At 48.6% G+C, this 23,953-nt stretch overlaps 2 protein-coding genes across 2 annotated transcripts; one reads left to right on the top strand and one right to left on the bottom strand.

Moving 5' to 3' along the window:
- Positions 1–530: 530 nt before the first annotated feature.
- On the top strand, positions 531–2,337 carry rln1 (relaxin 1). Its single transcript, XM_067250992.1, has 2 exons — positions 531–877; positions 1,472–2,337. The coding sequence occupies exons 1-2, from the start codon at positions 685–687 to the stop codon at positions 1,846–1,848; spliced, it is 570 nt and encodes a 189-aa protein (XP_067107093.1). The 5' UTR covers positions 531–684; the 3' UTR covers positions 1,849–2,337.
- Positions 2,338–3,120: 783 nt separating this feature from the next.
- Positions 3,121–23,000, bottom strand: jak2a (Janus kinase 2a). Its single transcript, XM_067249691.1, has 24 exons — positions 22,334–23,000; positions 16,251–16,539; positions 14,686–14,809; positions 13,969–14,086; positions 12,546–12,691; positions 11,484–11,778; positions 11,124–11,243; positions 10,813–10,970; positions 10,574–10,685; positions 10,240–10,426; positions 9,876–9,997; positions 9,056–9,190; positions 8,851–8,938; positions 8,140–8,267; positions 7,731–7,869; positions 7,143–7,294; positions 6,772–6,922; positions 6,461–6,588; positions 6,130–6,319; positions 5,639–5,763; positions 5,325–5,497; positions 5,119–5,236; positions 4,822–4,938; positions 3,121–4,628 (listed from the first exon to the last, which is right to left on the bottom strand). The coding sequence occupies exons 2-24, from the start codon at positions 16,495–16,497 to the stop codon at positions 4,521–4,523; spliced, it is 3,381 nt and encodes a 1,126-aa protein (XP_067105792.1). The 5' UTR covers positions 16,498–16,539; positions 22,334–23,000; the 3' UTR covers positions 3,121–4,520.
- Positions 23,001–23,953: the final 953 nt, after the last annotated feature.

Raw genomic sequence — 23,953 nt, 5'->3', positions numbered from 1 at the left:
ATAAATGCCAAAGCTACGTTCTTCTCTCCGTGACAAAGTCAACCATAGATGAGCTTCGAACCACAGAGTTAAATCTCCGATTTAACTTGGTGAATTTAAATGTGCTTCACACAGGTGTCTGGGGCCCAGTGTTTATTAGATCAGATGTTCTCTTCCTTACTGCTTTCTGTAGAAGTACCTCCTAAGCTGCGTGAGCTTAGGAGGTAAAGCACATGGATATTAGATAGGTCTCAGGTGGAACTGGCGATGTGCTCCAAGCTACAATGTCTTAACACTGCAAACTGACCTTTCTCTGTTATTCCGCCAAACGGAAGAAATAACTCCACGTACGTCATTATCATCCATCGAACTGGCAGAGGAAGAGTGTGTGTGTGTGTGTGTGTGTGTGTGTGTGTGTGTGTAATTGGGGGAAAGGGGGGGGGGGGTATGGAGAGATGGAGTATCATGACTCACAGTTTGGTGAGGTGTGGACTATATAAGATGAAGCTGTGGCAAACCAAACATACCTTAAAAACAATCGGCGTTTGAGAAGAGGCTGAGGAGGCGGAATTCTTCCAAGTAACAAGAAGGAACATCAGCCAGCAGCATCTCAGGACAGATCAAGTCCAAGCGCAAACAGCACCGCACTTTGGGCGAGTTGTAGTTTCAACGTTCCTTCAAAGCTTATCAACCAAGTTTCTTAGAATGCTCCTCAGACTCACGTCCGTTATTCTTGTGTGTGTATGTAGTATGTTGACGTGTGTAGGCGCTCAAGGCGCAAGCAAAGTCGTTTTACCGAGAGACTACGGGGTGAAACTGTGCGGTAGAGAGTTTATTAGAGCCGTTATCTTCACGTGCGGCGGGTCCCGTTGGAAACGTTCCTTAGAGGAAGGCTTTGGTGAGTAGTTTTTTTTATTGCTTTATTTACTATATTTATGCACATAAATAGGACACATAGCTCATGTTTAGGTATTTTAACAGTAGCCTTTCAAAAGATGAAAATATGTTAATCTTCAAAATATGTCAATAGGCCCACCTGTTAAAGAATACATACTGGGAGTATTTAAAATGCAATATAAAATTATTATACCATAATAGGAGTAGAAGAAAAAATCGGCAGAAACGTTGTTGGCCTAGTAATAGCATGTCTTTGACCACGGACTGCTCCTGTGCTAACCTCATTCTGAGATCACGGTCCGCAGAGTGAGTGCACAGTTTTGTGTTTAATGACAAATCGACGGAAGTAACTGAATGAAAAAAATGCTGCCACTTAAAAAATATATTTTTTCCTTCTCTTTTCCACAATATTTCACATATGCTTGCCTTGATCAAATTGGTTTTGTGTCAAAACCCTTTATTAAAAATGTAATATCTTGATTGATTCTTAGATGGATGTTTGCACCTATGACCCTCTCACACTGTAATTACTTGATTGATTGACTGATCAAAGAGGTGACTCTGACCTGTATCTTCCTTCCTCCCCCTCCCTTAGACCCCTTCCATATCAGCTCCTACAGTGACATCACAGAGGGAGGCGACCGACTGTCCTGGGAGCGTGGCATGGAGATGGGGGCTCCCCAAGCAGAACGCTCTCCTCTCCAGCTCCCCTCCTCCTCCTCCCCCTCCCTGGCAGATCTCCTGGTCATGCTGGGGGCGCCAGCAGAGCCCCGTCAGTCCCCGGCGGACACGGACCCCATTGATCTGCCCCAGGTGGCAGCCATGATGGGGGGCGGGGCCGGTGAGCAGGGGAGGAGCCCCACCCTTTCTTGGCCACGCCCCGACAGGCGAAAGAGGAACTTTTCCCTGGGTGTGGCGGGCATGTGTTGCAACCAGGGCTGCACCAAGAATGACATTGGCCGGTTGTGCTGAGACTGGGTGGGGTTTGGGGGGATACGAGGAGAAGTGAGGTGGGGTTTGGGGGGATACGAGGAGAAGTGAGGTGGGGTTTGACTCCTACTGGGGAAGCGACCTCCCATTCTAGTACACACAGGTTCTAATACTCACACTAACTAGAACGCATGGTCAGCATTGTATTAGTGTACTAGTGTGGGTGCTGTAGGACGTAGCCATGTTTGTTTTTCTGTGAGTTTGTGTGATAACATGTCTGTATAGTTTAACTGTTCTGACAAAGCTGTGTTCCTATCAGGACAGTACAGGATTTTGGTTTGTTCATTTCTGTTGTGACACATTGCTATACACTCCCATTCTGTGATTCATTATCTGTCACGTTTTTGGCCAGCATTAAATGCTTGTTTTGCTGAAAAGCAAGAGCACTGATGTTAACCTGTTCTGAAAAAAATGTAGTTTATATGCTAGAAGCATACACATGAATGATGTCATGTGTATTCTAATCTGTACAATAAAGAAAACCAAAATAAATACCATTATGTTAACCATGAACTTTTTGACATCACTGGGTGCTTGTTACAAATCATTGTTATTCTGGCCCTGTGGAAAAAACTGCATGGACTGAATTATAGATATCAACTCCATACAGCTTTAGAGATATCATCCTAAACTTAGTTTCATTGCAGAAAAAAATGGTGATGTCAGTGGAACACCGGAGGCCACCTGTACAGCCCATAATGACTCTGAAACTAGACCCGAGGGATGACGGTAGACAAAGTAACTGTTCGTTTTACCAGTTTTAATCTGTTACCTAGACGACGGTTGCAGGCCACAACGCTGTGTTAACGACCCTTTAATAACATAGAAACATATTTTAGTGATGTGCTGTCCAGGTGTGGCCTGCAGGTCCTCAGCAGGCCTGTCAGAGCCATCAGAGGGAAGAGGGGGGCTGGAGATAGACTACACTACTACACTAGAGACCCCTGTGGAGAAGACGAGGAGAAGCAGGAGGGAGATGGCAGAACTGGAGATACTCCCCACAAAGATCACCCAGAGATCCATCTACATCTCCACACCACTGTCAGCTAACCCACAAGAAGCCCTTTGGCCCTGGAATTTCAATATTTTAGTAGAACAAAATACCACAGAATTAAAATGTTGGAAAGATTTGTGTGTGTGTGTGTGTGTGTTTGAGAATGTAAATACTTCTGTAAGGAGTTATAGAGGGAGAATTATTTTAAAAGTCAATACATAATCAGATGTCAATCATTCAGGCAACCAATGTAATTCCAGGAAATAGAAAGACCTTCAGTTTTAATCCAGTAATACTCTTCATCATGAATTTAGGAAAAACACAAAAATTAGATGAAACACGATACAGAACTCTTGTCGTCATCGCCTCCATCTTACAGCATGCAGAGCTTCACAAAAAAACGCCTCACAAACTCATAGAAAAACAGACAAATTAATAAAACAAAGAAGAACAGAAACATTCTGATTCATTTCAAAGGCTTCCTCCAGACCTGCAGCACACAGACAAACATGGAAAATATTAATCTTATTAACGACCATGCACCATACTGTTCCAGTAGAGATGTGTATGTGTGTGTCAGGGGCAGTTCCAACAAGCTTTGACTCCCTTGTGGTCCCCCTAAATGTAAAGTCTGTATTAACATGGTCTTTTTCCTGTCATTCAGTAAAGAAAACTATATGACAACAATAATGTTTAACGTAAATGGCCCCTCTAACAGTCAACTGACCCAGCTTGGCCCCCCCAGCTTGGCCCCCCCAGTTTGGCCCCCCAGTTGAAATGGTCTACAACCTCCCCTGGTGTGTATGCCCCAGTGGCCCAGAGGTGCGCCATCGAGGGGAGGTTTGTCCCCATCCCGCCTCCCCGTCAGCTGGGCGGAGCCACAGCTGCCGCACACCAGCTGGTTGGGAGACGAGGACAAGCAGGACAAACGGAGGAGAGCGGGGAAGACAAGCCAAGGTGCGGGTGAGAGCCGGACTCCGGCAGCAAACACAATACTGTCAATAACTAACTGGGCTCTGTTTCACAGACCGTGCTGGTGGCGGGGGGAGTGAAGGCCCGGCAAGCAAGGAGGATTTTTCAGCTTGGTTTGGCTTTGAGTTTTTTGGTCTTATTTTTGTTGAATAAAACGGCGCTCTTTATGAAGCTCAGCTTTTAAACCCTGGTGTGCAACTCCCTCTCTGCTGTGCGCGACATGCTGAAATATTAAAAGCATAAGGATGCGCTTTCGGGCTTGGGCTGAAGTTGTTTTTCTTTCAGAGGAATAGACACCATTCAACATCCAGCAGACATGAGAGAGAGGATGTTCAGTCTGTCGCTGCACAGTCTTCTCTGTGGGTGTGTCTTTTCGTCTGGCCTGATACTGTCATTACAGCAGTAAACAACAACAGCATCAACAACACCACCACCACCGACCAAAATGGGTCTTCTTCAAGCGTCCAGAGTCCCATATCCATAAGAACAGATGCATATTACAACAGACAACCTTCCTGGAGCACAGAGAGAGGAACTTCCAAGGTCAGAGGTCAGTCTAGGGCCGCCTCTGGTGCTGTCCACTGGTCCTCTCCCAGAGCGGGTCGGATGGGACCGCTGAACCCCTCCCCCCCACCCCTCTCGCCCCCAACACCCGGTGAAGGGGGTCAGGTGTGGGACGGGCGTGGCTTCAGCTGCCCTTGCTGTCCCGGATGGAGTCAACAGTCTGGGCCAGCTTCTTGAAGGAGGGTCTAAGGGATGGGTCGCTGTTCCAGCACTCTGACATGACATTATGGATCTGGAGAGGGGATAGGAGGAGGAGGAGGCATTAGGTAAGTCCACATTAAGATCTCATATTTAAATGTTTAAGATTCCTATATGTTTCATGTATGCACCTTCCTGCCAAAGCAAATTCCTTGTCTGTGCAAACGTTCTGATGTGTATCCAGTCACCCACCGCCACCAGACTGTAGCGGAGGCCTTGTTTCTCACCTCAGGTAGACAGCCGTCAGGGGCTGGAAGTCTGTAGCCTTGCTTCAGGAGCAGGTCGATCAGGTGGTACACGATCATCTGACCCTGCTTGTCACTGCCCATCTCGTCCATGAACACCTACAGGCACAGGGGGGGGGGGGGTGGGGGGTGATGAACGTGGAACAGGTCGGACACTGGCCCTCCAGAGGAATGCAGAGAAGAGCCCAGAGTAGGAGAGAGCAGGGGAAGAAAGAAGAGAAATGAGGGGAAAACAGAGCAGGGTTACAGCAGAGGAAGAGGAGAGGAGGAGAGACATACTGCTGGTGGGCTGTGATTCTTGTCACTGTAGGTGAAGAGTTCGTAGAGGACAACTCCAAAGCTCCACACGTCAGACGCCACCGAGAACTTACTCTCCGTTAAAGATTCAGGGGCGTACCTGGAACACATCATCATCCATTTACACATCTATGTATTAGCAAACCCCATTTTTGTGAAGGGGCGTGGGGGGTGGGGGGGAGACTCACCAGAAGATGGGGCTCTCTCCTGGCTCTCTCACTGTATAGTACTCCTTGTCCTGGGGCAGGACCTTGGTGAGGCCAAAGTCTCCAATCTTCACTCTCATATCGGTCTCCACCAAGATGTTCCTGGTGGCCAGGTCTCTGTGGATGTAGCGCTTGGTGGCCAAGTAATCCATGCCCTGCACGCACATCCCCAGGAACACAAACACACACACACCATGAAGAGCACCAACACACACACACACATCATGAGAAATGCATGCACACACCAATAATGAGAAATACATGCACACACCAGACACACCCACACCCAGCAGTACCTTGCAGATCTGTGAGGAGTAGTGCAGCAACTTCTTGAAGTCAAAGCGTTCCCTGTTCTTGACCAGGTAGTCTCTCAGACTGCCGTAGGGGAGGTACTCCATGATCAGACGCAGGTTCTTGCGCCCTGGGGGCCGGGCAGAGGAGAGCAGAGCAGGGGAGGGGAGAGCAGAGTAGAGCAGAGTAGAGTAGAAGATGGTAGAATTGAGTTGAGTAAAGTAGGGTAGAGAAGATAAGGTGAGAGAAGAGGAAGGTGGAATTGAGTAGAGTAGATGAGAGTTGAGAAGTACAAAAAAAGGAGCAGGAGCGCAGTTGGAGTCCAGTGGAATTGATGAGGAAAGAGTAGATTAAAATACAGTAGAGTAGACCAGACTAGAGTGGTTAACAGGCCCCTCCCACCCCCCGGGCCCCTCCCACCCCCCGGGCCCCTCCCACCCCCCGGGCCCCTCCCACCCCCCAGTCCCCTCCCACCCCCCAGACCCCTCCCACTCACCGGCGCTGTAGCAGACGCCCTTGTACTTGACGATGTTGTCGTGCTGGAGGGACTTGAGGATCTCGATCTCGCGCTCAAAGTCGCGGAGGTGCTCGGCCGTGCTGTGCTGCAGCTTCTTCACGGCCACCACTTCCCCCGTGCTGTCCTGGAGGGGGTCATAGCGGCACATCTCCACACTGCCAAAGTTACCCTGGGGGGGTGGGGAGGGGGGGGGGGGGGGAGAGGTAAGTCGAGAGACCTCACGTCTACAACGATAACGCTAGGACAGCCTTGCACAGCTCCGACATCCTGCGTACGCGAGTGCACGTGTGAGCACGTGCGCGTGTGTCACCTTGCCCAGCTGTTTCAGGAAGATGAGGTGACGTTCTTCAAACTGGGCTGGCTCCAGACTGTCGAAGGTCCCCGGGAACCCTCTGCTCCTGGTGGGAACCATGTCGCTCTCCACCAGCAGCTCATAGTCTACCCACACACCACAACCACAGTCATGCCTCGCCAATCAATACTCTCAAGGGCTGTCTGGAATCACGCCTCGATTATTCATACGTTGATCAACACTAATAATCTCCTTTCCCAGATCTGTACAAATAATTCCATCCCCAGATCAATACTGCTAGTACATCAGTAATGAGAGGCGTGTGTGACCTGGAGTGAAGAGGCTGTTGAGGTCTCGGATGACGGCCCTGAAGGAGGGCCTGTGACAGGGCTCGTAGTCCATGCAGCTGGTGATCAGATTGGCCAGCTCCGTCCACTTAGGAGCGGGCAGCTGGTGGCGGTCCTCGTAGAACAGGAACTTCTACAGGAGAGAGAGAGGGAGAGAGGGAGGTGAGGAGAGAGAGGCAGGAGAGAGGAGAGGGAGTGAGGTGAGGAGAGTGCGAGAAGAGGGAGCGATGGACAAAGAGAAAGAAGGGAGGGAGGAGAGGGAGAAACAGAAGGTGTCAGAGGCCGTTCTAGAGAGACAGCGACAGCATCTTAGTGGCGGTCCTATTCCACCCAGGCCCATCCTGCTGACCGACCTTGGAGCAGTCTAGCGTTCCCAGGGGCTTGTCTCCTCCGCTGCAGATCTCCCACAGGGTGGTCCCGAACGCCCACTTGTCCGTGGCCAAGCTCAGGTTTCGATGGTCGTTCACAAACTCGGGGGGCACCCAGGGGATACGCTCTACCAACACTGGGGGAGTGAGGGAGATGTCCCAGAGAGGGAGAAGGCAGAGGAGGCAGTGAAGGAGGGAAGGAAGGAAGGAAGAGGGAGGAAGGAAGGAAGGAAGGAGGGAAGGAAGGGAGGAAGGAGGAGGGAAGGAAGGAAGGAAGAGGGAGGAAGGAAGGAGGGAGGGAAGGAAGGGAGGGATATGTTGAGGAGATGAGGGGGAGGGGGGGAGGTGGCCAGGTGGGTAAGGGTACGAGGGCAAGGAAAAAGAGAGGGTGTGAGGAGGAGGAGGGGAAGGATGGATGGATGACGGAATAGGAGAGGAGGAAAAGAGTTGACGTGATATAAGTTAAGTAGTAGAGACATATCTGTCATTAGTAACTCTGAGAGCGCTGTGGTACGTGTGAAGTGTTTGATTATGGAATGTGTGGTTGCCATGCGTCGTTTCCATGAATCGCACCGTCTCGGGGGAGTACGGTGATGCTGATTCCGGGATCGCTCAGTTTGATGAAGGGGGGGTTCCCCAGCTTTCTGTCCTCCTCTCGAATCAGCAAAACGTTCTTGGCACACACGTTACCATGGACCAGGCCTTTATCCTCCTGATAGACACACACACACGTTACCATGGACCAGGCCTTTATCCTCCTGGTAGACACACACACACACACACGTTACCATGGACCAGGCCTTTATCCTCCTGGTAGACACACACACACAAACAGACATGTGCAAACCAAGTCTGTGTCCGTGTGTGTGTTTGATGAGTGTGATGTTTGTGTACGACAGTGGGAATACTTTGACGTTTAAGTGGGATCAGTGTATGAGTGTGTGTGTGTGTGTGTGTGTGTCGGTGCTGTCTGGGTTCCCACCAGGTAGTGCATAGCCCAGGCAAGCTGTTTGGCCACCTCCAGCTTCCAGGGGATACTGAGAGAACCTTTGGTCTTCTTCAGGTAGGTGTCCAGGGATCCGAACTTCACGTACTCCTGCACCATCATGTCTGGAGGAGACATCGAGCAGGACACAGCACTTAGGAAAACTGGAAGAATGATGACCTCCCTGACCTGCCTCTCTCTCTCCCCCTCTACGCCTGTCCCTCCCTCCCCACACACATAGATATATATAAAGACTAGATGTCTCGTCCGCGTTGCCGGACAACGGAGTCGAACGTCCGCACATGGCGGCCATCTTGCTACAGTCAACTCGCTCACCCATAACTTTGTGTTGATGCTACATGTACTTTTTAAATGACCATAATTTGCTCAATTTTCAACCGATTTTTAAACGGTTTGGTTTGTTATCAACGTCAGAGATGTCGTTATGCCACTGCATACTTATGAATAATTATGTTATAAAAAAAATATATAGAATAGAAGTAATAGACTAGACTCCACTGTAAGACATCTAGTCTTTAAATATATCTATGCCCACACATCTGCCCTCTCATTCCGGTCAATCCATGATCCCCCCCATCTCTCTTTTCCCCATGTACACTTGTGTCTGGAGCCATGTAAGCCTTTAGCTTCACGTGTGTCAATCCGAGGCCTTCGCTCGAACTGCCGTGTTTGTCCGAGGACACTCACTCTCCTCTCCACACACGCACACTCCGTAGGTGAGAAGCAGGTGCTTGTGGGACAGCTGGCTCATCATGCTGGCAGCCTCGAAGAACGACTGTTGGAAAAGAGGAGAAAAAAAAGGTCAGGGGGGGGGTCGCACTAAAATTCAAAAGACAACAGCTCCTGAGTGACAGAGTAAACGAGGGACACGTTGGAACAGAGGCCTGGGCACCTCTGAGTAGTTGCGGTGAGCTTTGTCCAGGATCTTCACGATGACGTCCATCTGATGCATCTCCCCATAGTCTCCCAGCTCCTTCCGCACACCGTAGAAGATCTTGGTGAAAGTCCCCTGACCCAGGCTGTCTTTCTGGAACGCAGATATACACACATGGTCACACTTACAGGGTCACCCACAGGGAACACACAAATATGATTATAAACACACACACACACACACACTATCTGCTAACTGCATAAATGAATCAAAACACACTTCAGTGAAGAGTAATGGAACACATTCCACTTGGACCAGGATTGAGATTCATTTCCAGAGATGAATCTCCATTTTAAAATGCTTTAAACACAGCATCAGGAAATACCAGCAGCTGGAAGACAGCCGTGCCTGGTCAAGCCTTCCTGCAGATGCCACCATACTGCACCTGGACTACAGTCTTGTAGGCGGCATGGTTTCTAAAGGTCTACAGGTCAAAACCCAGTCAGCTGTCTACTCATCTAATCTGAGGCTAGCTGAAATGGAGGACAGTCAATATATGTCTCTGAGAGAGAGAGAAGAGAAGGGGGGCAGAGAGAGAAGGGGGAAGAGAGAGAAGGGGGAAGGAGAGAAGGGGGAGGGAGAGAAGGGGGAAGAGAGACAGAGAGAAAGACAGGGGTGACAGGGAGGTGAGACAGGGGACCTTTCTGAAGCAAATCACTTCTGTGGGCGTTGGGACGACGATGAGCTCCACCCAGCCCAGACCTCGCACAGTTCAACTGATTCTCCCACAACCCACTGGGCTTTCCCTGCAAACTTCCGGACAGGCAGACCGACTCACAATGTCCAGGTCCTCTTGGCGGATCTTGTGGAAGACCATCTGGCTGATGTGTCTGTGGAGGGAGGGGGTCATAGGGACGTCCACCCCCTGGTTGGACCTGCACACCAGCAGGTTGGACTTATCTACGGGGGCGGGGCCGAGAGGAAGCGAGAGGGTGAGACAGCACGAGTGAGAAGGAGAGAGGAAAAGAGAGGGTGAGACAGCACGAGTGAGAAGGAAGGAGGAAAAGAGAGGGTGAGACAGCACGAGTAAGAAGGAGAGAGGAAAAGAGGGAGAGAGAGCGTCATCTGTGAGAGTGAAATACACAACAATAAGGTCCAACAAGTACGGAGTCCGTCGTCTGGCCCCTAGATTGACCCCTGACCTCTGGTCTTGGGCGGGCAGCACTTTGTCAGGTGGAAGATGTGTCCGTCGGAGCGCAGCGCCTCCTTCTGGTAGCGGTGGAGAAGGTCACGTAGGCTGCCAAAGCTCTTCTTCGCTCCGCTCAAGATGTACTCCCCGAGCTCAGACTTCACTATCTGGCAGTGCTTATACTCCACCATTCCGTCACACTGGGGGGTCGGGAGGGGGTGAGAGAGACAGGGTGGGGGCGGGGTGGAAGAGACAGACGGAGGAGGGTAACACATGTGGTGAAACGGGACAGGTCTATTATGGACAGGAAGGTAGATAATAGGAAGTGCTCATAGACCTTTACTCACGCCCACAATGAAGGACAGGAAGTACTTGTTGTAGTCCTTGGGGCTGCTGCGTAGGATGTACACCCCACGGTGGTTGCCAGAGCGACGGAGTTTGCTGATGGTGAACTCCATCCTGCCGAGAGGGCACATGACACACAAGCACAGACAGACAGGCTTGTGAACAACAATGTTCAGTGAAAATACTCTCTCTGCTATCAGTGTGCGTGTCCTCACCTGTGTAGACCAATTTGTAGACTTACGAGATGGGGCCGTGACAGTAGCTCTGTATGGCTTCCAGTAATCTGGGAGGAGCCACTTCTTTACACAGGAAATGGTGAGCGTCAGCAATCAGCCGATAGTACCCATCAACCAATGAAACAAAGGATAGAGCCTCCGGGAGCGAATGAAACTCTAGTTCCTGCATTACACAAACAAGAAAGATAGAATGTGTTTTAGGGAGAGGGAGAGCGAGAGCGATAATGAGAATGAGAGTGAGAGTGAGAGCGAGAGTGAGAGCGAGAGCGAGAGAGAGAGTGCGCATATGGACCCTGTACAAGCACCCTCGGCGTACCAGAGTCTGGTTGTCCTGCCTGTTGATGGTGACGATGCGGCTCTCCACAAAGCTGTCCTTGTTGGCCTGCTTGATGCTAATGTCAATCACCTCTGGGAAGTCACAGTATGTCTGCAGGACCTGAAGAAACACACAGGACAGAACAGGAAGAGAGGAACTGTGTTGTCAAAAGGCCTCAAACCAGAGGGCTGCCAGGCAGGGGAACTGAGATGGAGGAGGGACCTCTACTGGACTAAAGATGTACTGTACCACAGACAACCACAAAACAGACGCTGTTTATACAGAGAATAGAGGACAGTGATGGAGATGAGGGGGGGACGAACAGAAAGAACCACACAGATGTCTGATCTCCTTTCGTACCTGATCTCCCTTCTCTCCTTCATTTCCAGAGGACCACTGAATGCCGTTGTTGCCAGTGACGACGATGGTGACCTCCCCGGCGGAGGCCTCGTTGACCCAGAAGCTCTCAGAGAAGAAGGCGGTCTGCAAGGACTCCAGGTTCATCAAGTATTTCAGCTTGAGGTCGCGGGCCGTGGCTTTGCATTGGCTGAACTGCTCGATGAACTTCTTGAACCTGAAGCGGATCCTCTTTCTGGTAACAAAGTTGTATTCCTGGATACAGGCTCGCATAGCCTTGGGCAAGAAGGACTTATAACTGGGGGAGGAGGAGAAGAGAAGGGCCGGGGGGTGAAGGAGAGGGGGGGGGGCGAGGGAAGGGAGGCAGGTAGAGAGGTGGGGAAGAAGAGAAGGACAGAGCGAGGGAGGGAGGGAGGGAGGGATAGAGAAGAGAAAGGCAGACAAGATGGAGGAGAGAAAAGGAATGAGGGAAAGAGGAACGGAGGCCGTCCGGGAGCATGAGAGGAAGGGACAAGGACCAAACAGGGAGAATGAGTGAAGGACACAATGTACAAATGACATTGAAATCCCCCACACAGCTAACAATGTCATTACGTTGCAAGGCCACACTTTCGACAGTTCACTACAACCCCCCCCCCCAACCCGTCTGAACCAGGACATGAGCGCCTCAAGATGAAATCTCTCTTATTATCCTCCCTCTGTCTGAGGTGACCTGCGGAAGGGAGGCTGCACAGCTACTTTGGATTAGCTCATTATACCGCTGCCTGTTCTATCACATTCCTGCTGGTGTTCTCTGACCCCCCCTCCCCTACACCCCAGGACAGCCAGATCTACACTAACTAGTCATCAAATCCTAATATCACCATGGTAATTAACACTCAGGGACACTGAGGCAGGAGAGAGAGAGAGAGCGGGGAATGAGAGAGAGAAAACAAGCTGACTGAAGCACGTCCGACCAGCAGGTGGCGGTGTAGCCGCTGGAGCGTGGTACACTGTCCTACTGGCTTTCATGGCAGTAATACTACCCTGTTGTCGTGGTAGCAGGTCAAACGTGTGGTGCCATACCTGTTGTCGTGGTAGATGTCGACAGGGGACTGGCCCAATTCCTTGGCCAGCCTCATCATGTCCAGCACGGCCATGCCCAGACACTCTTCCTGGGCCTCGTGGCTCACCTGCACACTCACACGGCCACTCACAAAGTCACTACGGCACTGGGAGGGAGAAGGGGGAGGGGGAGGGCAGAATGGATGGATTTTGGTAAGCTTCCTCAACCTGCACAAGATGCAACTAATGTCATTGTTCCAGTACTACTTGTACGATTTGAGAGAGAGCCAAAGAGGTGGTGTCACACCTCACAAAGAGATGGTGGGATAGGACAGTGAGCATGACAGACAGAGGTAGAGAGAGAGAGAGAGAGGTAGAGAGAGAGAGAGAGGGGGGGGGGGGGGAAGAACAACCTGACACACTTTCATGTCTTATGGGTCGAAAGGTATGGGACAGGAAGTTGTGATGCAATATCCCCTGAATTCAGACCAAAAAGTCATCCTCTTTTTACCACAGACATGCTACTAAAAGAGAACATACAACTCATGAGAACACTGCAGCTCACAATCTATACAGTACTGTTATCATCCACACAGGAGGACGAAAACAGTCCATGTTTTCTTTAGACTACAGTAGAACGCTTCCTGGTCTGCAGCCTGACAGCAAACTGCTAACGGCACCGATGCCTCCTCTGGTACGACCATATGTTTGTGAAGATAAAGACCTGGAGAGGCCCCATTTCACACACACACACACGCCAGTTCCGCTACAGCGCCCCTCCCACACTCTCTCAACCACTTCCCTTTTCTATACTACACCCCTGGACAGACAAACAGGCAAAGACAGACAGACAGACAGGCATACAGACAGGCAGACAGGCAGACAGACAGGCATACAGACAGGCAGGCAGGCAGACAGACAGGCAGACAGACAGACTGACATACTGACAGGCAAACAGACCGACAGGCAAACAGACAGACAGGCAGATAGGCCTCTCTGGTTCTTATTAATCAGACATGGACTCTTATTTAGCAGCATTGAATGATTCTTTGTCCTCAATCTTGACCCACTTGGCTTTGCAATAAGACACTTGAGGTATAGGTGCATTACAGCCTCTAGTACACCATTACAGGAAAGTCCCTTGGAACCTTTTTATTTTGATATTATAATATAATATTTTAATTATGCTGACAAGGACAAATTAAGCAACGGCTTATAATATCTGAGCTTGCTTAAACACATTTGTCACAAAACTTATGAGCTTGGATTTCGAACAAATCCTTGAAGCCTTATAAAGATAAACCCTAGCGCCAAATGTAGCAACACTTACCTAACCTAATGAAGCAAAAATTAAGAATGCACGCATAATTCCGATTAAAAAAAAGTGCTTGCTGTGCAACATACTGTGGTTTAGAAGCAGAGTGTGTGTTTGTGTGTGACAGACCTGGGCGAAGAGGTAAGCCAGACCACAGTCATCCAACACAGGACCCTCCTGCCCTGTGGATACTCCATACCTGTGGGCACTGGAGGGGCCGGACTCGTACCAGCCCGGGAAGTAGAATCTGGAGGATGACGGGTAAGGGGTTGGTTGTTTGGGTGAGAGAGATGGAGAGACATGGTTGGGATGGGGGAGAGAAGGGGGAGATTGAGTAAGAGAGGGAAGAGGTGGGGAGTAAGTAGAAGAGTTAGTGATCTGAAAGAGTGTATCATAGACCTATTATTAAGCAGACCAAGCAGCAAAGCTGTGCATCCCTTTCTATGGCAAGTGTTCACTGGCGCATTGAAGCCTGCAAAATCGATATATGGTCAGCGCCATGTTGAACTTCCAGCTCGTCTGGTATTAAACAGTGGTTTTCCGTGCTCCTGACCCAATAACAAGTCTATGTAGTCTTTGACATAAACAAAAAGAATCCTCTTCTATGAAAAAGCTATTCTTTTTGAGCCAGGTTAAAGAACCAAAAAAAAAAGTTTGGGGGAACATCATTTGGGATATTAAGACTGGAGAAGATGTGAGTAATGTGACAGAAACAAGACCACCAAGCTTAAATGAGGCCCGTGATTCAAGCTGAGGAGTCATTGGACCTGGACTGCAACCCTCAATGTTATTGTCCCCCATCATGCATCATGCAAAAGCTCACCACTCCTCTTCCTCACTTCCTACCTCAGTCTGAAGAGGAGGCTCTCATTGGCTGAGTCATCCATCTTGAGGATGTGGTTGGGCGGGAGCCACATGTGATCACTCTCTCTCATCAGACCAAAGAGACTGCTGTAGATCGGAGAAAGGCCTGAAGAGGCGAGACAAGACAATTAACAAATTAATCAATCAATTGACCAATCAGATGAGAAAGAACACAAAAACCAGTCCCTAACCCTTACTTAAATATACTACCACAGTGCCCATTAGCGGAAAACAGGTTTAAATGTATTGCTAAATGTTTATATTTATGTTGCTGAGAGACCATGATGAAGGTCTTGAAACAAGCTGCTGGTAATGATGTGTGCAATATGCCTCCCTCTTGCGCCTCTCAACTTCCAGAAAGCTTATTTTAGGTGTTCAGAGGAGTTTGAGGGATTCAGAAGTCCTCCTCACATCTTTGCTGGGGGGGGGGGGGGGGGGGGGGGGGGTTCAGGCTTGACTTAAGTGAGGGGCTCTATACCACCATCCACTGGAATGTCTCACATCTGCCTCAGATTCTCAAACATCTCCAACCATTCTCACAACTCTGGGTAGTGGATACTACACAAGATACTACAGCACTGTATCACACCTATACCCTGTGTGTGTGTGTGTGTGTGTGTATTTGTGTGTGTGTGATACCTAGACAATTGGGTCTCCTGAATGGACCCAATTGGTCCCTTCAGTGTTTCCCTCAGTAGGTAACAACAACAAGATTTGTGTGTTTGTTTGTAGTAAACACATGCTTTCATACATGTGGAAGTAACTGTTCATAGCAGCTTTCAGAGATGAAAGTAAGGTAGCTGCTCATCTAGAGGAATGTCCTTCCGTGGCTTCCAGACAGTGTCCTTAACAACGGTGGTGTCCTTGATGATGTCACCCTGCCCCCCTTGGAAACATCAGCCTTGTTTGACCAGAGGCACGGTCTAACCATCCAGGCTGCAGGCTGATTTTAATGCAACTTCCTGTTGGGCTTAGATGCAGTAAACTGCAACATTCACAAAGGAGAAATGGGTATGTAAACAGGAAGTGACACCAGAAACGGCAGGAAGTCTTGTAGACCATGACCAGTGAGTGGGGGTGGTGGGTGCAGTCTCTCTAAGAAAAAGAGTCTTATCTGTGCCAGATGGATTTGTGGAAGGGAGTTGAGAGAGATAGAGCAAGAAAGAAACAAAAAAGTAAACAGCTTCCTGAGGTCACACACTGTGTGTGTGTGTGTGCACGTGTGTGTAGCACATGGTGTGTGTGAGTTTCACACATGCAGCACTCAGCCTAACTATGGTGCATAACAGTGGATCTCAGTGCAATTCTGTGTGTCTGCTAGTCTCGCACCCACACTCCCTCCCTCCCTCGCACTACCTCTCTCCTGCCACTGCTTGTCCATGTCTTGTCGACCTGCTGCCTTTTAAACGTGTGGAACAGCAAACTACCAGTCACGAAAACTCCACATGGAAAGGGTTTGCCTGATGCCAGTATTGACCGTGACGTGTTCCACAACCACAAACTGTAATGTGTGTGCATGTGTGCTGGTTTAACCCTGCCGAACCCACCGCATGCTTTGGCTGCGTCGACGCACAGTGCCTCAGCCACGTAGTCCCCTGGAGGGTAGGTGAGGACGTCCTCACCGCTGGCCCCGGGCCCTCCCCCTGAGACCTGGTACAGGTGCACCCTCAGGCAGGTCACCTCCGCCTGTTTGAGGTCGGAGACGGGGTCACGGTCCGCACCGAGATGGGCGGGGCTGTCGGGCGGACAGACGTCCTGCTGGGGGGAGGGGCACGCCGGCGGCTCCATGTCCATCGCTGCTATCCACGCAGCGAGGGGGCGCAACCATACAGTCACCTGGGGAGGGGGGGGAGAAATCATAAAAGTGAGTAATAAACATGAGTTAGCCTAGGCGTGTCACACTGATGAGACTATAGTACATATATTGCTGCCAGGTCAGGTTTCATTCTCATAGAAACCCAAAATAGCCCGACCAACAGCTACAACTCTGCAAACCGTGCACTCTCACTTCCTCATCAAACGTTCCTGAATGAGAGTCACAAGGTGGATTAGGTGGATCACGCTGGACCATACGGTACAGGATCTCTGATTCGTCTGAGTGAACAAAAATCGGAACGAAACGTGAAATGAAATTTCCCATGAAATGAAAAACCCAACAGTAGCTAGCTACTCTCATAGACAACATACAGCTGGCCCAATTTCCTTCAAACTAGAAAATGCTATTGCCACTCTCTTCCTCTTTCCCCCTCTCCCTCTTCAGCTCACACAGAGGGGTGGAAGATTGTGTAAGGTCTGTGTGACTTAGCAGCCACTGTATGTTGGATGGTTTTACTGGCAGCAACCACCTACAAGCCTACACAAGCAGGGTGGCACCCAGGGAAGTGAAACACAGAGTGTACATGAGCGTGTGCTCGTGTGTCTGTTGTGTGTGTGTGTGTGTCAGTTGTGTGTGTGTTGAGTGCATGTTTTAAAAGATATCCCGCCAACGTCATATTGAACTGCATACTAACTGTATTGTTGCATCCTAGTCAGCAATGTTCTGGAGCAAAGAAGAGAAGCCGGGCAATGACAGTCCTGCTATTAACCAAACTGAACTCTGCTGGAAGGCTTTGTGTGCGGAGTGAGGCAGGAGGGGGAGATGGGGTGCATGATGGCTGGTAGAAGAAAAGGTCTGGTCGTAGAATTTCCATCCTCACCGACAGTGTGGCATCAACTTGGGCCAGCACAGCTTGTTTGTACATGCAGCCGCTTTGCTGATTCAGAGCTGATTTACATTTAGTCATTTAGCAGTCGCTCTTTCCCAGAGCGACTTACAGTAAGTACAGGGACATTCCCCCCGAGGCAAGTAGGGTGAATTGCCTTGCCCAAGGACACAACGTCATTTTGCACAGCCAGGAATCAAACCGGTAACCTTCAGATTACTAGCCCGACTCCCTAACTGCTCAGCCACCTGACTCCCTGATTTACCGCCTGGTTGACCATTTGGAAGCTCACAGTAGCACAGGTTGGTTAGGTAGGAAACGTACTGGGGAATTTCCATGTGCCATCGTCAAGGATGGGGGGAGGGGGGGCGTGAGTGAGTGGAGCAGTCCTCTGAAATGCAAACTTAGCAGTGTGAGGGGCGATATATCCAAAGCAGTCCAGGTATTTGAATTGTTTGAAGTAGTGCTGCTGGTCCAAGGCTGTGTGCAGGAGGTCCTGCCACTGGGAGTGAAATGGAGGGAGGGGGGAGGTCGGGAAGGAAGGGAAGTTGTGGCCAGATCACAAATGTAGACTGGAGCCAGCCCATGCACTGCTTTCAAGGTTAACATAGGAATTTGTTTATCAATAGAGATTGGAGTGGTAGGCAGTACTATCAGAGCTATAACGTTTAAAGTTTGTTCAAATGTCATGTGGTTAGCACAGCTGGCAGACACTGAGGTAGTAGGACGCTAACTATTTATATGAGGGTCTCAATGCTGCCACTGTAACAAAACCAAATGTTGAACACCATGGAACTGTAATTGTTGTGGATCCAGATCTTTGAATACGTCTACGTCAAGTGTGTAGCTTGGCTTACAAAACTATAGCCGCCCAGCTATTCCAGAGGAAAAGATAACCATAGCTCATTGGCACAGCTAAGCACAGCTAAACAGGAATGCAACAGCTCACCTTAGATCTCCCAGACGTCTTGCAGCCACCCTGGTCCCCCAGTGTCTGTGACCAGTGACACACACTGCAACCAAACAGGAGGGTCTACAGGATCTCCCAGCTGCGGGAGATTGTTGTGCACGGCTGCGAGGAAGCCCTCAGTCTCCTGCACTGTGGGTCTGATTTATAACCCCCTGGCTCAGATCATTCTCACTCTGGAACACGGGCCGACTGCTGCACGCAACGTGAGAGCTTCTGTGATTGCGTGTGTGTTTGTGGTGCGTGTGTGTGAGACTGTTCAGGTGCTGCTGGTGACGCCTGTGTGTGTACAAAAACAGGTGTGTGTGACTTTAGTGTGTGTGTGTGTAGCATCCTCCTGAAATTACAGAGTAAACAGGGGGGGGGGGGGAGGGGGGGGCAGTTCCTCTTCTGCCTGAGAGGAGATGAGCACCCCGTACAGACCTACCCTCATTCTCTCACGCTGCTCTGCATCTGTGCAGCTAACCAACGCAGCGGAAGCGGAACGGAGGCGGTTTGGAACCGCAGTCTCGTGACGAGGTGGCCCAGTCGTACTCTGAGGCTCCCTAAGGAAACTGGAGGGAGATGACGCGTGTCGTCTTGGTCTAATGATAAGGGACCTGGGGTTCCAGTCCGTCACCAGGTGTGGATGGCAAAGTGCTCCGCAAGTCAACCTGGCTTCTACAAGTATTAAAGGAATCCAGTTCAAGAGTAACCGAACCTAGCTAACTGTACCTTGCAATGTCAACTGTACTGTTGTTGTAATTCCCCCAGCGTCTGCTACAGACCTCCAGCAGAGAGGCCTGCAGAGGTACAATCTTCCAAAGCCGGGCACAGACATCTCACCACAACAAGGGCCATCGTGAAGCTGAATCGAGAGCACGGCCATTGCTCTCGATTGTTCCTCAGTCTCTACCAGCGTCACAGCTACGCTAGCTACCAGGCTTTTTGACATGGTCACACACACCGCTGGAGCCCGGCCTATCTGTCCACAAATGAGGAAGTGATGAACATGCAGCACGCAAAGATACAACAGACTATTGGAGGGGAAGGGTCAGAGATAGAAAAATGTGGAGAACGAAAGAATGCGTGTGGTACGTGTATGGGATGAAAGTCTTGCATGCCTTTTTAACAAAACCCTTTCACACTGAGGCTGTCCCACATAAACGTGGCAGGCTTGCTAAATCAATAAGCCTGGCTGGTTTGAGCAAGGGCTTTTTAGATCATATTTACAGACTATGATGGAATCAATAAACCTGATGCTGCTGATTTGTAGTCTGTTACCCTGCTAGCGCCCCTTTTCCTCTTTCTGTCTCGGTCCTCCTGTATCTCTCTCTTTGTCCTCCCCTCCTCATCTCTTTCCTCCTCCTATTCTCCGTTCTCTCTCTCCTCCAATCATTCTTTTCTCCTACCTTCAACTCTCTCTCCACCCCTCCTCCTCCTCCTCCTCTCCTCGTCTCTCTCCACCCCTCCTCGTCTCTCTCCACCCCTCCTCGTCTCTCTCCCCTCCTCTCTATCTCTCTCCACCCCTCCTCGTCTCTCTCCCCTCCTCTCTATCTCTCTCTCTCTCTCCACCCCTCCTCGTCTCTCTCCACCCCTCCTCGTCTCTATCTCTCTCCCCCTCCAATCCTCCTGTGTGTCTCTCTCCCCCTTCTCTCTATTCTCCTGTCTCTGTCTTCCTCTCCTCCTATGTCTCTATCTGACTCTCATTCGTCACCCTGTATCGTTCTAAACTTCTTCTATAGAATCCGTGACTTGACTGTCAGTTGACCTCCCTGGGCCACCCCAGACTTATACAGAACACCAACACAACTCGGCACCACAGACTTATGTTCTTAAGGTGGCTTAGGGTGTTTGACAATTAATCATGAGACAGGTGCTATGTATAGAACTAGCCTCGTCTGTGTCATCTTAGAGTGGTTAAACCATTTGTTACACTAATGACATTATTGTAGCACTGTAATATTCATTTTATTTACCATGACAGGTAGCTGGCATGTGGTTACTTTGCAATGCGGCTGCAAATACAGGCCGTTCCTTGACTAACCACCAGAAATACGGTACAACTATGCACTTCTGATCCTGTACTTTCTGTAAGCACTATTTGTACATTGCAAGTACAGTAGAAACGACTTTTCAACCCCAACAATTTGGCAGGAAAGGTGTGCTGACGGAGACTGAGTGCCAGAGCGTGTGTGTGTGTGTTTGTGTGTGTGTGTGTGTGTGTGTGTGTAGCCTGGACCAGAGTGTGTGTGTGTGTAGCCTGAACCAGAGTGTGTGTGTGTAGCCTGAACCAGAGTGTGTGTGTGTAGCCTGAACCAGAGAGTGTGTGTGTAGCCTGGACCAGAGTGTGTGTGTGTAGCCTGGACCAGAGAGTGTGTGTGTGTAGCCTGGACCAGAGTGTGTGTGTGTGTGTGTGTGTGTGTGTGTAGCCTGAACCAGAGTGTGTGTGTGTGTGTGTGTAGCCTGGACCAGAGAGTGTGTGTGTGTAGCCTGGACCAGAGTGTGTGTGTGTGTGTAGCCTGGACCAGAGAGTGTGTGTGTGTGTGTGTGTGTGTGTGTGTGTGTGTGAGTGTAGCCTGGACCAGAGAGTGTGTGTGAGTGTGTGTGTGTGTGTAGCCTGGACCAGAGAGTGTGTGTGTGTGTGTGTGTGTGTGTGAGTGTGTGTGTGTAGCCTGGACCAGAGTGTGTGTGTGTGTGTGTGTGTAGCCTGGACCAGAGTGTGTGTGTGTAGCCTGGACCAGAGTGTGTGTGTGAGTAGACATTTTAGATTACTAGCTCAAACCACAGCAGTGTGTCAACCTTAGCTAAAAAGCCAAGAGGATCCGTTTCATCTTAGCCCTTCCTGGCCACATACCCCACGCTCCACCTCCGAGATGCTAAGCGAGATGCTAAACACCTCGTCTCATTTGAGATGTGTGTCCTGTCCACGTGTGATTCTGTATGCCCACTAGCCTAATAACTAGTGACATTAGAAAGTATGGGAGACCTGAACTCACCCCTGCCTGGCTGATCCTCTCAGTCCTGCTAAGCCAGTTTGGCCCCAGCCAAGACTGGGGCTGCTCTACGCTGGCTGGAGTCACGCTAGCTAGGCTGGCCTAAGCTTCTCTGCTGTGATACTAGGACCAAGGAAACTATGAATGTCTCTCTTACAGACTCCCAAACACTGAACTAAGTGTGTGAGAGACAGTCACAATCGATACTCTCTCACTCTCCTTCTTTAATGTTCTCATTCTTACTCTCACTGGACAAAGCTTAAATTCTATTGCAGCATGTTCTGACGTCTCAGCTGAGTGGGCTTATTTCTATTCGATATAGTTAAGTCCATGGCATAACACACTTTGCTTTTTGTATAACATGTCACAAGGTTGAGTGAGGGGTCTTTGCCCCCACCCTGAAAAAAAAACAGCTGGATTTACTGATAAAGGGTGTGTTAGGACTGGGCGGGTTAAAAGCCTGCAGTCAATAGGTCTCAGGTTACTGAAACACAGAGTAACCAAGTCAGCCCAAGCCAAACTTGAGTATAAAGGTGTGTACCCCTTTATGTTCAAAAGTAGGCCTACTGACTACACTGAAGTGAACGGCAAATAGTAAACTTGGTAGCCTATTGGTCCATGGAATATAAGGTGAGAGGTTCGAAAGCCATCATAATTAATTTAGCCTACACGTTAGCCGTTCAGCAGACGCATTGTAAGACAAGTTTGTTTGTCTATGTAAACAAACTAAAAATAAATCCATGAAACCCATCTCAATGTATGTAGGGCAATAAAGGCTCAATGGCCAGCTATCTGCTATTGATTATGAATTATTAGACATGAGTGACGTTAGCTTGCAGCACATCATTTATTATTGAGCTTGCGGACAGGCTGTCAAATGGAGGAGCTAAGCAGCTCTGTATTTGACACACTACCCAAAAAACTAAAAGCGATTAGCGTTTTAGGAGTTGAAATTGGTACCTGGAATCAACAGAAACAGAACTTACTTTCGACCAATAAGTCCACGAAGCGATGTCCACGAAGTTGCGTTTTTAACTCCAAAGAGGACGGAAAACGTTAGACTAGTAGTAGTAACGAATGTAGACCCCGTTAGCCAGCAGTACAGAAGTTATTAATAAACTTCAGTAGATGTGGCACCAGCTTCGAGCCGTGTTCTTTTCTTTAATCTTATCCATTCTGAGTCCAGTGTTGACTTGTGTTAAAGCAAGCGATCTTCTTGCGATTTCATTGAAAGCGTCTGCCTTGGGTCATCTCGCTCGCCATGCCATTGCCTACAGAGACCGGGAAGTGTCATCTACAAGAATCAAACTCAGTCCCTGAGTCATTTGACAACTAGCATTTTCCACCAAAACTGAAGCAGTTAGTAAAACCCCACACAGGACTCTTGCTTCTGCTTCTTTGACTGTGATTGGCGGATCGCATCCAATTTAAAGGTGCAAAACTCTTGCTGAGAACCATGCGGCTCCTTCACATCGAACTGTTGATGTCGCGTTACGGTTTTAGTAAACCTGTATCAGATAAGCCGAATTCTGTTTTCCTTTTTATTTCTTCGTTAACGTACCCAAACCCTTACATTTCCAATTATTTTAGAATTCGCCCTTCCATCTTTCTCGCCAACAACTGTCTGTTGTAAGAGTTTCACAACGATTGTAAATCGAGTGCATCTCCTTTCGACAAATGACATCCCAAAACAAGTGAAATCTATGGAAGCAAATTGTTACCAAAATTCAAATGAATTTCCAGAAAAGCATTTTAATTTTCAAATTTTACATTTCAAATTGAATTTTGGTATCTATTTGCTGGGGCATGTTTTGAAAATAAAATCTCAAATGTCTATTTCTTTTTCATTTTAATTAAGTGAAAGATTGAGCACTCTTGAAGAAGAAAATTAAAATGCAAATAGGATGATTGATTACTAATTTCATTTATAAGTCAAATAATGCAGCCACATTCTTAAAATGCATTTGCATTTGCATTTGAATTTTGGTAACGATTTGCTTCCATAGAAATCAGCCATGCTTCCTTGATTTCTTGTATGGTTTAGCCTACATTTCAACTAACGAGCGCCCCCCTACGGTGTATGGAAGCAAATCGTGACCAAAATTTAAATTAAAATGCATCTGCAGAAAGGCTTTTTCATTTTAAGAATGTGGCTGCATTATTTGACTCATAAATGAAATTAGTAATCAATCATCCTATTTGCATTTTATTCTTCAAGAGTGCTCAATCTTTCACTTAAGTAAAATTAAAAAGAAATACACATTTGATATTTAATTTTAATGCATTTTGATTTTCAAATTTTACATTTCAAATTGGATTTTGGTATCTATTTGCTGGGGCATATTTTGAAAATTAAATATCAAATGTTTATTTCTTTTTCATTTTAATTAAGTGAAAGATTGTGTTCGCAGGGTTGGGGAAAATAAATCAATTACAGAAGAATACAAATTACAATTTGCTTTGCAAACTTTTGCAACTTTGGCAAAAGATTTCAGTTAATGTATATGTTTTTTTCAACCCATGGGTTAATCCTACGTCAAAATCAAACATTTAAAATATTGCACCATATACCATTTTTGTTTTGTTTAAATGCATCCAGCATTTAC

This window comes from Osmerus mordax, chromosome 14 (genome assembly GCF_038355195.1).
Source record: "Osmerus mordax isolate fOsmMor3 chromosome 14, fOsmMor3.pri, whole genome shotgun sequence".
In the NCBI taxonomy this organism is placed as follows: domain Eukaryota; kingdom Metazoa; phylum Chordata; class Actinopteri; order Osmeriformes; family Osmeridae; genus Osmerus; species Osmerus mordax.
This window is presented reverse-complemented; position numbering and strand designations above follow the sequence as displayed.

Bases quoted from the DNA above. Each gene is read 5' to 3' on its own strand.
- rln1 (XM_067250992.1), top strand. From the start codon at position 685: ATGCTCCTCAGACTCACGTCCGTTATTCTTGTGTGTGTATGTAGTATG. The intron at 878-1,471 runs GTGAGTAGTTTT...CCCCTCCCTTAG, and splicing joins TTCCTTAGAGGAAGGCTTTG to ACCCCTTCCATATCAGCTCC.
- jak2a (XM_067249691.1), bottom strand. From the start codon at position 16,497: ATGGACATGGAGCCGCCGGCGTGCCCCTCCCCCCAGCAGGACGTCTGT. The intron at 7,295-7,730 runs GTGCGATTCATG...TCACTCCCCCAG, and splicing joins CACCGTACTCCCCCGAGACG to TGTTGGTAGAGCGTATCCCC. The intron at 5,764-6,129 runs GTGAGTGGGAGG...CCCGGCCCCCAG, and splicing joins GGGCGTCTGCTACAGCGCCG to GGCGCAAGAACCTGCGTCTG.